General features: G+C 32.7%; 1 protein-coding gene and 1 pseudogene across 2 annotated transcripts; one reads left to right on the top strand and one right to left on the bottom strand.

Moving 5' to 3' along the window:
* Positions 1-1,098: 1,098 nt before the first annotated feature.
* LOC120115765 (eukaryotic translation initiation factor-like) lies at positions 1,099-3,005 on the bottom strand. Of its 2 annotated transcripts, XM_039136373.1 has the most exons (5): positions 2,751-3,005; positions 2,270-2,447; positions 2,057-2,182; positions 1,293-1,358; positions 1,099-1,215 (listed from the first exon to the last, which is right to left on the bottom strand). In XM_039136373.1, exons 1-5 carry the CDS (start codon positions 2,954-2,956, stop codon positions 1,171-1,173), a joined length of 621 nt encoding a protein of 206 aa, XP_038992304.1. In that variant the 5' UTR covers positions 2,957-3,005; the 3' UTR covers positions 1,099-1,170. The 2 variants fall into 2 exon arrangements, with proteins under 2 accessions (XP_038992304.1, XP_038992301.1); XM_039136370.1 differs by lacking the exons at positions 1,099-1,215; positions 1,293-1,358 and adding an exon at positions 1,771-1,949 and having other exon boundaries at positions 2,020-2,182.
* Positions 3,006-6,988: 3,983 nt separating this feature from the next.
* Positions 6,989-14,146, top strand: LOC120115743 (annotated as a pseudogene).
* The last annotated feature ends 761 nt before the right edge of the window (positions 14,147-14,907 follow it).

The following is a 14,907-nucleotide window of genomic DNA, read 5'->3' as shown; positions in this document are numbered from 1 at the left end:
AGCTTTTCCTTCCCTTTGTATTTAGAGCTCTCCCCAACTTCTTTCACTATACAAAATCATATAAAAGAACCCAACCTTTTATAAGGAAAAAGGGTGAATTGCTATCTTGGTCCTCTAAGTTTTAGTCACAAATTAAACAACACCCTTTTTTAACACTTGTTGGGCTCAACCCAAGTTCAAATCCATTTAAACTTGAGTCATGGTTTCCTACAAGCTAATGAGGCGTTACATTACACAGGAGTGTTTGAACATTCATTGTCAAATGATTAAGAATCTTTCAAACAACTATTATCTTATAATCACTCCAAATCAATAAAAAAAATATAAAATAAAACACCACTATAATAATATAAATCATCCTTTTTAAAATGTGACTTTGCAAATAATTTTTCTATCAAACAAACTCAAACATTTTAATTTTGGTAAAACGTTTCATTTCAATTTTACTAAAACATTTCATTTCAAGACAAAAGATTACTTTAGAATATTTATTGTTTAATTAAATAATTATTTTAAATTTTTATATTTTAAAATATTTCAATCCAATATTTTGTTTTAGGATAAAAATTTATTAATGTTTAATAAAATATTCACTTTAACTTTTTTTTTAATATTTTGCTAAAACATTTCATTTCAATAAACAAATTCCTTTAGAATATTTACTGTTTCTTGACTAATTATTTCCACTAATAAATGAGCTTTTTATCTTAAAATAAAATATTATAGACTAAAATATTAAAAAAATAAAATCAAAATATTATATGTTAAGAATATTTTTTGTGACCTTTTTCATTCCATGTAAGGATGAAAAACTTCCCTAATCAATTATAGAAATTATAATTAGGAATCAAAGAAGAAAATTTACCAAGTACATAATTATTTGAAAAGGTCCATTCTCAAGGTTGCCAAGGAGGAATCATCATTACAATTCTTTACAGAAGATTTCAGAAACAATCAGCAGACATGCATATAATATGAGATTCAACAAATGAAGTATCTATAGAATATAGTAAAAACTCTTAATGTTGAATATAAATGTCTATTATAGAACCTGATTGTTGACGGCAATAAATAAGAAAAAAACTCGTACGCAAAACAGGTAACAAATTACATTACTTTCTGCCCCAGTTCAGCATTCTGTAATACGGAGCAAAGAAACATGCAGAGAGTTCAAACATTGTATCGTTTAACCGATCTTTCCCGACGAGAGTCATCCTGCAAAGTGCAAAACAGTTAGTCACGGTGAGAGAATATGCTCCCGACATCACAAGTACCGGTTGAATGAAGCTTACATGGAAGCTATAAGTAATTTTATCATTGATGTCAATGATCTCCTTCCACTTCCTTCCGATGCCCATCTATATCACACAATTCCAATTAACATCACCAAAGCATATTCGATTAGCTGAATTTCAAAAGGACAAAATCAAAAATGAAAGGTATGCGATAAATAACAAGTGGCCGTAGATCAAGTGTGCTTCTCAAAATTATGCAGGGCAACATGCCATTGCAATATGGACTTGTGAGAGGATGTTTTATAAACATGAAAGAAATAAGCTCACATGCAAAAAAAAAAAAGGGATTTGGAGACATCACCAGCAAAGGATGACCAAAAAATGTGACTAGCCTACTACAAAAATGGGTCATTGACAGCAAGCTGAACTTGTCAAATTCTAGATAAATGGATGAAACTGGACTCGTGGTTGCAGCAAAAGCTTTAGCACATTGAACACAGATATAAATTTTATGCAATGCAGCAAAAGTAATCAGATGGATTTAAGCATTTTATTGACTCATTGGAAACAGAGAAAACCCATCATTACCCATCTGATTGTGCATATTTTCATGCACGTAGGTGGCAGCAATTTCTTGCAGAGTGATTATGGTAGAAATTTCCAAGTAGAAACTAGAAAAGTTCATTCTTGAGCATATAAAATTCAAGAAAACGTCAACTGATAGAATGAAAATGATATGTAGGTATGCTTCCTCAGAATACGATGTGTTCAACAAATAAATAGATTAGATTCAAAGTATCAACAATTCCTATGATAAAGACCTGGGCAGCCTCGTTCGTTGCTGTCTTGGTCCACAATGCAAGTTTGTCCTGTCTTTGGCGTACACTAGCAACCACGCCGCAAATCTCATCCGAGTCATCAAACTGCTCACCGATCAATGCCATTAACTGTCCATAGAATGCAACTAGTGGGTCAAATAAGAGAAGATACCAACCATACTGCACATAATACATATCTAGAGACAATACACCTACAGTTTCAAGCCACATATTCTCAAAATTAGTCCTTCTGTTGCTAGGACTGCTAAGGACAGTCCACTTTCCTCCATTAGCACACTCCGGATCTTCCCATTTAGGCTCAATCCCAGCCTTAAACAAGTGGAAATCAGCATTTCCAGGCAACTTGCTGGGCTTGAATATTTGATCATATAAACTGAAAAACATAACAAAAAGTATAAGCCTTAATTTCAAATAAACAATAATAAATAACAATTAAAATAGTCAGATTATATTACATATAATGAAAAACAGCAAACTCCAATAAAATTCAACCTTAGGAAACGCATTTATCCTATTAAACAAACCAAATCTCAAACAAATCAATTAGTATCTACCCAAAAATGAAAACCCAAATGGAGAATATTTTATCTTTTCAATAGAGAAAAGAAAACCCAATCTAAATCAATAGATCTTTTAAAAATTACATAAAAAGGAGATGGGTTTTTGATAAAAGTACCACCAAAATTCTTCAACAGTGTCAAAGGTGTAAACTTTGCGTAAAGTGATACCCCAAGCGGCTCCTTGTTTAGGCTTAGATTGGTTATCAAACCAAAAGGCCCACTTTCTTTCAAGCTTGTGCGGCTGCTTCTCAGCTCCTGTTGTTGCGGCTGCTTCCGCCACCGCTGCAGGGACGGGAACTTCCTCCGCCGCCTCGGTTGCCATAAGTTTTTATATGTTTGTTGTTCTTTCCCCTTCAGGATAAGTAGAAAAGTAGAGCAGATGGGTTCAATTTGGATATCATATAATCTTTTGTAGTTTGGGGCTTTCTATTGTTAATGGACTTTTAGTATTGTAGTAGCTGGGTTATTCTGTGCTCCAAGGCTTTTGTTCTACTTTCTGAAAGCCCATTTTTTAGCTTTATGATTATTCATATGGCATGATGTTTAAAAAAATTTAAAGTCATTTTGACCCTTATTTTTTAAAAAAATATTTTGAATCTTAATGTTTTATTTTGAGGAAAAAAAAGTCTTTCTATGGATAGAAACGGTTATTTAACAAGCGAATAACGCTCTAAAATATGGGTTTTTATCCTAAAATGAAACATTAAGAGTCAAAATGCACTAAAAAATAAGAGACAAAATGACTATTTAGTCAACCGTTATGAGTCTTTATTCCTAAAAATGAAACATCGGTATCCAAAATATTCTAAAAAAAGAATATGGGTAAAAATAATTATTTTGATAGACGTTATGGGCTAATTTTGACAAGTATATCTATTCAAAAATCCATACTTTTATTTTCCTTTTGTATGGTGTACTTTTGTCGAGATCAAAATTGGGTTGGAACCACAATTTTTTCTTTGTATCAATCAAGATCAATTTTTTAAATAATTTAAAGTGATTAAAAGATAATATGTTTATATTTATCTAATTATCGATAACATTCACACATTTTATAAATAGTACTGCTTGAACTCAAACTTTTTAATGAAAATAATATTTCTTTTTTACTTCTAAAATCACTTAATAAATTTATCTCAATCAAAATTATTAAGAAAGAATAGGACCATGATTTATTTTAATAAAAATTATTGTTGTCATATTATAAGTTGGATTTTTATTAAATATTATAAGTTGGATTGATAATCTTAATTTGGTATTTAATATTTGTCACGCACAATATTCATATTTTACCAATAAGTAGAGGGATTTTCAAGATTTTTCCTTCAATTTCGGGATGGAAAAATCTGTTTTACCTTCTCGAAAAAATTGGCTTATGTTTATTGATCTAAAAAGTCCTTATAAAATATTAATTAAGTCATCGTGTTAAGAAAAATCTAAATTTAGGGTGAATTTCATAAATTTATCATTAATTTTTTAGTAAATTTTTTTCTCACTAAAATTTTAAACATAATACATTGGTCATTAATATTATCGATTTATAACAAATCAATCTTTCATCGCTGATAGTCGTTACTACAATAACGAAATACTAATGTGACGGTATTAAACTAATTACTTGACAATATTTTCCACACATTTAACTTTCTAAAGCTTTTGACCGACGTTTAAGGGAAAAAATTGAAGAAAAAAATTTCTCTTCTTTATTCCTTTTCTTCTCTCTCTCCTCTCTACTTAAAAATCAGGGGAGATATAACTCTTAAACTTTCTAAAGCCGTTCTGAGCTTCTCATGCTTGAAATCGTATTGCAGAAATAAAATCTATGAAGTCTTCACCTTCATTTGATAGCCATGCGCTTGATACACTCATTTCAATAAGTCTTTGACCTCCTTCTATTGACTGTCACAAATCATTCGATGAAGAAAAATTTAATGGAAAACTTATTGTTGTTCGAGAAAATAATCAATTAGATGAAAAAGTTAAATGAATTATCATTTTATCTAGATCCTTGTACATAATGATGTGAACCGAATGTTTATAAGATAATTCATCACAAGTCAACTGCTACAAATATTTATTAACCTAATGATAGTAATCAAATCTTATGTACCAGTTGAAAATGCTTTAAAATTTGAATTGAAATCTCATGAAGATAATATGTTAAAGCGAATGAACGTAAATCATGTCTGAAGTATGATAATTGAATTGATTCTAGTAGTCAAAATTATCATAAAAGAGAAGTAGTATAAGATGGTTATATAACATAGGTGGGTGCTCCTGAAGAGACCTAAGACATAACTAATAATACAACTTTAGAAGATTTTGAGGTAAACGAAAACAATGAAGAGATATTAATAAGTTATGTCATTACAAGAAGACAATGGAACCAAAATAGGAAATTATTGCTTGGATGACGAAAATTAGATGGACCCCAAGAGAGGGAAACCGCTCCACTGACACCCTTGCTAAGCTCCATAACGAGCTTGATAATACTCTGACGACTCTAAACGAACCTCCGCCGGAGTCGAAACATCTTCTCCAACGTGACTGCATGAAGTCTATGTATTGCAAATCTACTAATTAGTTAAGGCTCTACTTTTTTTTCATTCAAAAATAAATAGAAAAGTTGTTGATAACGATTTTACAAGCAATGCTTACGTAGGAGTAAAGAAATAAAATGAGGATCTTGAATTTAGATCCATCAAAGTGTATAGATACAAATTATTGGCCAAAACATAAAGATGTTATTTAAGATTGGCACCGTGATGTTCCCTGTGTGCACCTTATGTTCTACTCACTTACCTTGCATTCTCATAAATATGCATTAGGCTATGAATTTGAAAATAAGCTATGACTTTGAAAATAAGCTATGAATCTGACAGTAAGCTATGAGTCTGAAAATAAGTTATGAATATACAAATAAGTTTTGATTCAGAAAATAAATTCTAAAATGTTAAAGTATTTATTATGAACATGGAATATGAAAATGAATAAAATGAATATGTGAATGAATATGAAAGTGAAAAATGAAGAAAAAAAAAGTTCTAAAAGTATTTGAATGAAATAGAGTATGATATGATTGTTATGTTTATTATTGATTATCATTGTTTTGACAAAATCATAAGATGATGACTTTCAGGTCTATGATAAGGAAAGATGACTTGAATAAATCGGTTTGGATATTTAATGATTTTATTTGAATTTAAGTTTAATGTTTTGAATTGTTATGATATTTTAAGTCAAGCTTTATATAAAGAAAAATAATGTTATGATGTTGTTAAGTTGTTTAATATTTTATGTCACCTTAGTTTGTTTATAATGTTTCACTAAGTGAATACTTAGCGTGTGATGATTTTCACGTGTAGGTAAATAAGGGCAAGTGAAGTAAGGAGTCGAGTTGGCATCAATCAACAAAGAACAACTACATGTATCAGTAATGACATCATATTATTTTAAATTTTCTAGATGTCATGTATACGAATAAGAAATGTTTATTATTGAACTACTAAACTTTTGCCTAAAATTAAGCTTGATTTATATGATAATTATTATTATTTTATGATTTTACACGATCAATGGAATAATTGTAAAGTTAATAACGAAATGTTTTATAATGGAACAAAATTTTAACCATTTATGATCAGTGAATATTTGTAAAATTGATGTGACATCTTTAGCTCGTAACCATTTATGATCAGTGAATATTTGTAAAATTGATGTGACATCTTTAGCTCGTATTTTGAGACATATACGAGCTATGGGTGTTACATCGAACACATGACTTTGCTTAAGGAATCTAGTGTCTCATCCCACTAAACCAACTGATTGTTGATTTTTTATTATTGTTATAGTAATTTAATTTCAAGTTTTAAATTATACTATATATTAAATAAAAAATTTTCTTAATAATATAGTTTGTAATATACTATATATAAATCGAGACAATGTATTTTATGAGAGTAATCCATGGAATGAACTCCTAAATCATTAGAAAGTGATCTTTTCAATATTTTAAATAAAAATTATTTATGTTATTCAGTATTGCATTGAATATTTAATTAAAGTACAAGCACCACATAAACCTTTTAAAAGTACAAGTATCACATTAAATTTTTGTAAAAATGCAGGTATCACATGAAATATTCTAAAAGTATAGATACCATATTAGACATTTTGTAAGAAATACAGCTATCAAATATGAGATTACCCAAAAATATTATCGAAGTAAAGTTATCTGAGAATTGAAAATTTAATTATTATTTGCATCACAACCAATTTTATATATATAATTGCAAATTCTCTTTGCAAGTACCTTTTTTCTCTAAAGCTCACAACTTGAAAAAAAAAAAAAAGGATGGTGAAGGATGATGAATCCATGGCAACTGCAGCACCACAGCACCAGTCACTGGCGAAAGAAAAATTCGAGATGACTTAGAAATATGCTTACCAAAGCCATGTATTTTTTTTAATTTTTATTTATTTATTTTCTGCACGATTATTTGGACCATAGATTTAAATAGAAACTATTATATAAGGGTAGCATTAACGTCCGAAATATTATTGCGAAAAATAGCGGCGTGAAGCGAAATCACACCAATAACGGTGCGTGTGTGTAATTTAACATATAGCAACCAATTGCAGCAACAATGGGCTGCTATTCCCACTATTATCTTCTATTCTAGTTTAAATAAAAATCAATCAACTACAAAAAAAAAATCATGAGTAAAATACTCGTAATGGCTGCAATAACCCTGTTATGTCTACATACGCAATAAACATAACACGACAAAAAAATATAATTATAATTGTAATTAATTTTCTTGTAAGGAAATAGATTTGGCAAGAGCATTGGTAGCTCCTGACGTGGATAATCCAGAAGGAACGGTAGGGCATGAGAATAATGGAATGAGTGTTCTTCAACACATGTTGCCTTCTTTGATAAAAACAAGGATGGTGTTATACATCCCTGGGACACTTGCCTTGGTAAATAATTTCCCCTTCATTTCCATCTCCAATTCTTTAATATTTAGGCCTAAAGTTTCAAAAATTTTAAACATAAATTTTAGGTATTCGAGATGTTGGTTTCCATCGGTTACCCTCTTTTTTGTTAGCACTGATAATCCACTTATCTATGAGTTACTCCACTCAACCGGTAAGTTTTACTATCACACACACACACACTTAATATGATAATATTTTAACTGTAATAATTGAATGTTTTATCTGTTTTAGAATCAATACACATTTAATATATAAAATATTTATCGGACATATTTAATTTATTTTAAATTTAACATGAACGATCTATTAAATAAAATTTGAAATCTAATGATCAAATCATTAAAATATGAAAAAAAAATAGAAAAGTATATTATATAAAACTTTTACACGATTTCTTAATTGATTCCTTCTATATATGCACTATTGTCAAGTTAAAGTAGTGTTACAACTTAAAATATTATAAATCGATACTCTTGTATATGAATTTTTTTGAGTTTATTGAGTTTATGAGTCTTATTTTATAACTTAAACTTCATTTGAAATTTTGTTTAAGTCGAGTCAAGTTTTTAAAATTTGAGTCGAGTCGAGTCGAGTTGTTTGAATTTTTGTTTAAATTTAATTGTAAATATTTATAACGCATAGTACTATTTGTTTCCAAATAAACTATTTTCTATAACCATATACGATATACATATATATTTTTTCATATATGACTGCATATATTATGCATAATTGAGGGACTTAAATCGAACTTAAAAATTAACCATTGGAAAATTTAGTTTTGCTCACCCCTAAATAGAAGTGTCAAAATGAGTCAAAATATACTTAGATTGATATTAATTTTGTAAAAGGATTAAAAATGTAAAACAATTTTAAATAAGTGGATCCATCCATGTATGAAATATATTCCACCAAATGGCTGATATTGGTGCATTGGAAAATTTGAAAAGTATTGGATTCCAGATCTGTTATTTCCCATATATAGAAAGAATACACAAAGCAAAGCATGGAAGTGACTCAGCTGTTGAAAATTGATAAATTTCCACCGAAAGTTGGAATTGGCAAAAAATCAATTCCACCTAAAACTTGGAAAAAGGGAATGGTAGGCATGAATTAGGTGTTGAATATTTTGAATGGAAAAATTAATTTTAGTCATTAGACTTTAGGGTATTTATAAGATTAGTCCTTAAAATTTAACTATAAATACCCTAGCTCTTTAGTTCAAAATCATCCCAAAGCATTCTAGCTTTCTTCCAATACTATAGAGAATTTAGAGAGTTTCTTGAGAGTTGTTTTCTCCTTTTATCAAGAGAGAATTATCATTGTTTCTCCTTGGTAGATCGAGAGAAGTTGTAATTCCTATTTCCTCATAGTGAAATTTTCTACTGTTGCTGTGGTATTTACCCTATTTATTTAGGGGTTTTCCACGTAAATTTTGTGTCTCTTTTTATCTTCATTTTTATTTTATCAAATTATCAGTTGCGATTTTGCTTATCCGATACCGTCTTCCGCAACAATTGGTATTGAGCTAGATTAGTGTGTGTAATATCTGATATTGTCTTTGTGGTTGCCACCAAAAGGTGGACTCCAACATAAGAAAATAAGAGTTATTACCTATTCTTTGAAGGTCCAGAGAATTCACAATAGTGAATATGTGGGAGTATCCGTAAAAGAAGCTATGTCAACGAAATTTGATATGAAAAATTCAATGGGAGAAATTTCTCATTGTGGAAATTGAAGATGAAGGCCATCCTAAGGAAAGAGGGGTGTCTAGGGCTATCAATGAAAGGGCGGTGGATTTCGCAGATGACATCAAATGGAACGGATGACGGGGAAATGCTATAGGCAAACTTTCATCTAGCATTAGCAGATGAAGTATGTCAAGCATCGAGGAGAAAAAGAAAGCTAAGGAGATATGGGATCTTACCAAATTGTACAAGGCCACATCGCTGCACAATAAAATTTTCCTTAAGAGGAAATTGTACACTCTCGTATGTCAGAATCTACTTCAGTGACGGAGCACTTAAATACACTGAACACCTTATTTTCTCAGCTTACATCCTTAAGCTGTAAAATAGGAGAACAATAACGTGCTGAACTTCTACTTCAAAGTCTACCGGATTCATACGATCAACTTATCATCAACTTGACAAACAGTAATGTCACCAGTCTAGTCTTCGATGATGTTGCAGCTGCTGTTCTACAAGAAGAAAATGGCAAGAACAAGAAATACAGACAAGTAAATCTGCACAAGCAGAAGCGTTGACAACGATGAGAGGGAGATCAACAGAATGTGGCCAAAGCAGCAGTCATAAACATGGTAGATCGAAGTCGAGGAGCAAGAAGAATTTAAAGTGCTACCACTGTGGAAGAAGGGTCACTTGAAGAAGGATTGTTGGAGTCTAATAAAAACTCCAATCCACAAGGCAATACCGCAAACACTTCAGATGATGGAGATGCACTATGCTGTGAAGCGTCAACCACCGTGGAAGAAGAAGAAAAGATTTGCAGATATATGGCTCATTGATTCAGGAGCAACATATCATATGACCTCAAGAAGAGGGGTTCCATCAGTATGAACCTGTCTTAGGAGGATCTGTGTATATTGCAATGATCATGCCTTAGAGATCATTGGCGTGGGAACCATCAAATTGAAGATGTATGATGGAACAATTAAAGTGTTCGAGATGTGCGGCACGTGAAAGGCCTAAGAAAAATTTATTATCTACGGATTGTTGGATAATAATGCAAGCAAGATGAAACACGGAAAGGAATCATGAAGGTGTTCCGTGGAGCGCTTGTGGTGCTGAAAGGTGAAAAGATAGCAACAAACTTGTACATGCTGAAGGGAGACTTTGCTAGAAGCGAAGCCTTTGTGCCTCATGTAGTTCAGATTCTGCAATGCTATGGCATCAGAACTTGGACACATGTCAGAACAAGGAATGAAAGTCCTTGTGGAACAAAAGCTACTTCCCGGCTTAACAAAGATATCAATTCCTTTGTGTGAGCATTGTATAACAAGTAAGCAACACCGGTTGAAATTCAACACGTCAAATTCTAGAGGCAAAAATGTTCTAGAATTGGTTCATTCTGACGTATGGCAAGCACCAGTTACATCCCTAGGTGGAGCAAAATACTTTGTCTCATTTATTGATGACTCTAGGAGATGTTGGGTGTATCCTTAAGAAGAAGTCAGATGTGTTTTCAACTTTCAAAATCTTCAAAGCGCGGGTGGAACTTGATTCTGGAAACAAGATCAAGTGTTTCAGAATAGATAATGGAGGAGAATACACAAGCGAAGAATTTGATGACTTTTGCAGGAAAGAAGGCATCAAACGACAGTTCACAGTGGCAAACATTCCTCAACAAAATGGAGTGGCTGAGCGGATGAACAGAACCTTGTTAGAAAGAACAAGAGAAATGTTGAGGGACGCAGGCCTAGAAAAATAATTCTGGGCAGAAGCATTCAATACCGCTTGTTATTTGGTGAATCAAGCTCCATCAACTGCAATAGAGCTGAAGACACCAATGGAGATGTGGACTGGTAAACCAGCTGATTATTCAAACCTCCATATATTTAGAAGTATTGTGTACGTGATGTACAACTCCCAAGAAATCTCAAAGCTGGATCCAAAATCTAGGAAATACAAATTCTTGGGGTATGCTGATGGAGTCAAGGGGTATCGCTTGTGGGATCCCACTGCCCGTAAAGTGATCATCAACAAGGATGTTTTCTTTGTAGAGGATAAACTACAAAGAAAAGAAGACAATGATAGCACTGAAAAGTCAGAGACTACACAGATAAATGTGGAAAAGGAGTTTGAACAATGAGATTCTTCAGAAGCAGAACCAGCACATGATGAACAAGAACCAGAGAGTTCTGAAGCACCAACAACTCGTCAATCAGATCGTGTAAGAAGACGTCCCAATTGGCGCTCAGATTATGTTATAGAAGGTAATATTGCATACTGCCTTTTAGCAGAGGACGGTGAGCCATCAATATACCAGGAGGCAATAAATAACTCAGATGCTTCACTGTGGGTGATGGCGATGCAAGAAGAAATTGAAGCCCTTCATAAAAATAATACATGAGACATTGTGCCACTACCACAAGGAAGGAAGCCAATTGGTAACAAATGGGTCTTCAAAATCAAGCGAAATGGTAACGATCAAGTTGAGAGATATCATGCAAGACTGGTGGTCAAAGGGTATGCTCAAAAGGAAAGTATTGATTTCAATGAAATATTTTCTCCTGTGGTTCGACTAACAACAGTTCGAGTAGTTTTGGCAATGTGTGCTACATTGAACTTACATCTATAGCAGCTAGATGTTAAAACAGCTTTTCTTCATGGAAATCTTGAAGAAGAGATTTATATGCTCCAGCCTGAACGTTTTGAAGAAGAAGAAAAGAATAACTTGGTTTGCAGGTTGAACAAATCTCTATACGGTCTAAAGCAGGCGCCGATGTATTGGTATAAGAGATTTGATTCCTTCATTATGTGCCTTGGATACAACAGACTTAATGCAGACCCTTGTGCTTATTTCAAGAGGTCTGATGATAACGATTTTGTTATATTGTTGTTATATGTGGATGACATGTTGGTTGCAGGACCCAATAAAGATCATATTGAAGAATTGAAGGCACAACTGGCTAGGGAATTTGAAATGAAGGACTTGGGATCAGCAAACAAGATTCTAGGGATGCAAATTCACCGAGACAGAAGTAATAGGAAGATTTGGCTTTCACAAAAGAATTACTTGAAGAAGATCTTGTCAAGATTCAGCATGCAAGATTGTAAGCCAATTTCTACCCCTCTTCCTATTAACTTCAAATTATCCTCCAGTATGAGTCCTAGCAGTGAAGAAGAGAAGATGGAGATGTCTCGAGTACCGTATGCATCAGCAGTGGGAAGTTTGATGTTCGCTATGATATGCACAAGACCAGACATTGCACAAGCAGTGGGAGTGGTTAGTCGCTACATGGCGAATCTAGGAAAAGAGAATTGGAATACAATAAAAAGGGTCTTGAGATACATCAAAGGGACTCAAATGTTGCATTATGTTATGGAGGATAAAATTTACTAATCAATGGGTATGTAGATTCTGACTATGCAGGGGATTTGGATAAAAGCAAATCTACTACAGGGTATGTGTTCAAAGTTGCTGGTGGAGCTGTAAGCTGGGTTTCAAAATTACAGTCAGTTGTGGCTACATCCACAACAGAGGCAGAATATGTAGCAGCTACACAAGCCAGTAAAGAAGCAATTTTGTTGAAGATGCTATTGGAGGAGCTTGGGCACAATCAAGAGTATGTCTCTCTGTTTTGTGACAGTCAAAGCACCTTGCATTTAGCAAGGAATCCAGCATTTCATTCAAGGACAAAGCACATACGAGTTCAGTACCATTTCATTCGTGAAAAGGTGGAAGAAGGGACGGTAGATATGCAGAAGATCCATACCAAAGATAACATAGCAGATTTCATGACAAATGCGATCAACACTGATAAATTTACTTGGTGTCGATCCTCTTGTGGTCTGTCAGAAATGTAAGCAACATGATGGTACAAGGTAGAAAGAATGGTGTGAAGATATGATTGTTCCAATCAAATCTTCAAGTGGGAGATTGTTGAAAATTGATAAATTCCCACCGAAAGTTGGAATTGGAAAAAAATCAAATCCACCTAAAACTTTGAAAAAGGGAATGGTAGGCATGAATTAGGTGTTGAATATTTTGAATGGAAAAATTAATTTTAGTCATTAGACTTTAGGGTATTTACAAGATTAGTCCAATACTATAGAGAATTTAGAGAGTTTCTTGAGAGTTGTTTTCTCTTTTTTATCAAGAGAGAATTATCATTGTTTTCTCATTGGTAGATCGAGAGAAGTTGTAATTCCTATTTCCTCATAGTGAAATTCTTCTACCGTTGCCTGTGGTTTTTACCCTATTTTATTTAGGGGTTTTCCACGTAAATTTTGTCTCTTTTTATCTTCATTTTTATTTTCTCAGATTATCAGTTACGAATTTGCTCTATTCGATAGCCGTCTTCCGCAACATCAGCAACATATGATACCGAAGGAAGGTAGGCACTTATAAATTTGGAACATAAAAGAAGAAGAATTCTTGGAAATTAATTTATAGAAATGGGTATTTATTGAATGTAGGTTTATGCCAGTAAACCTGGAGAACGTGTTCAGTAAGTACGGACTTACAGAGCCCGATAAGTTAACATTCACAGAGGTGTGGCGGATGACTGAGGCATGTCGCCTACCATTCGACTTGGTTGGATGGTCCGTTTAGACAACCCTCTTTTTTTGTTTGTTTGAATGTTGAATGGTTTTAAATGTGTGGCGTTTGATTATGGAATTGCAGGTTTTTGGCCAAGTCGGAGTGGTTGGTTTTGTATTTTTTAGCCAAAGACGAGAATGGTTTTCTGACTAAAGAAGCTGCTAGGAGATGTTTTGATGGGAGTCTGTTTGAGGACCATGCCAAAATGAACAAAAAGAGTGAATAGAACGACGTTTTGGTTGATACTGAAATGTGGAGACAAAATAGTTTGTATGCAGATAATAAGAATAAAATGATTGTATTTGATGCAATGTTTATGTATGGATTTGAGTTCATAAACATTATCATTAGCTGCACTAGCAGCCCTTGTAAATGAAAAGCATCGATCGATGCATTGAATTATGAAATGTTTTTTTTATTTGTCAGTTTTTCTGGTTGAGAGTGTCTAAAGCAGCCAAAGATGTGCAAGAATAAGGTAAACTAAGAGAAAGTAGAGATGGGATTTGGGAACTCAGAAAAATAGAAAGCTAAGTTCTAAGTTTTTAACCCGTAACACTAGGGAGGTGAAGATACCTTGCGCTTTTATTGAGGCTCTTGAGCTGAAACTTATGGGTGTGTTTCCAGTTATCATTTATCTGGTGAATCTGAATTTCAAATCTAATTATAATTATGTTACTCTTCTAATTAAACATAATCTTCTTATTGTTGGGATTAATTAATCCGTGTCCGTTTCATTAATCGAAAACTTTTTTTTTTAAAAAAAAAACTTGGCAAAGTATAAATGGATGGTTTTTCTTTTTTCTTTTCTCTTTATTTTTTTAATTGTTTATTCGTTTTATTGCTACTGGTGGTTGTGTTTGTAGATGGTGATCGAATGAGATTTATAATAATAACTCGAGATTGGTCTGATCACGGGTGATGATTGTAGCTTGTGGTTGTGGTGTTTAGAATTTGGATGAAATAATGGTCATGAATTATTCGACAGTC

Source organism: Hibiscus syriacus, unplaced genomic scaffold (genome assembly GCF_006381635.1).
Source record: "Hibiscus syriacus cultivar Baekdansim isolate YM2019G1 unplaced genomic scaffold, ASM638163v2 tig00110271_pilon, whole genome shotgun sequence".
NCBI classification, from domain to species: domain Eukaryota; kingdom Viridiplantae; phylum Streptophyta; class Magnoliopsida; order Malvales; family Malvaceae; genus Hibiscus; species Hibiscus syriacus.
Note: the sequence above shows the minus strand (reverse complement) of the source record. Positions and strands in the feature narration are given on the sequence as shown.

Bases quoted from the DNA above. Each gene is read 5' to 3' on its own strand.
- LOC120115765 (XM_039136370.1), bottom strand. From the start codon at position 2,956: ATGGCAACCGAGGCGGCGGAGGAAGTTCCCGTCCCTGCAGCGGTGGCG. The intron at 2,448-2,750 runs GTACTTTTATCA...TATGTTTTTCAG, and splicing joins ACTGTTGAAGAATTTTGGTG to TTTATATGATCAAATATTCA. The intron at 1,950-2,019 runs TCTATTTATTTG...TTCTATCAGTTG, and splicing joins TGTTGATACTTTGAATCTAA to ACGTTTTCTTGAATTTTATA.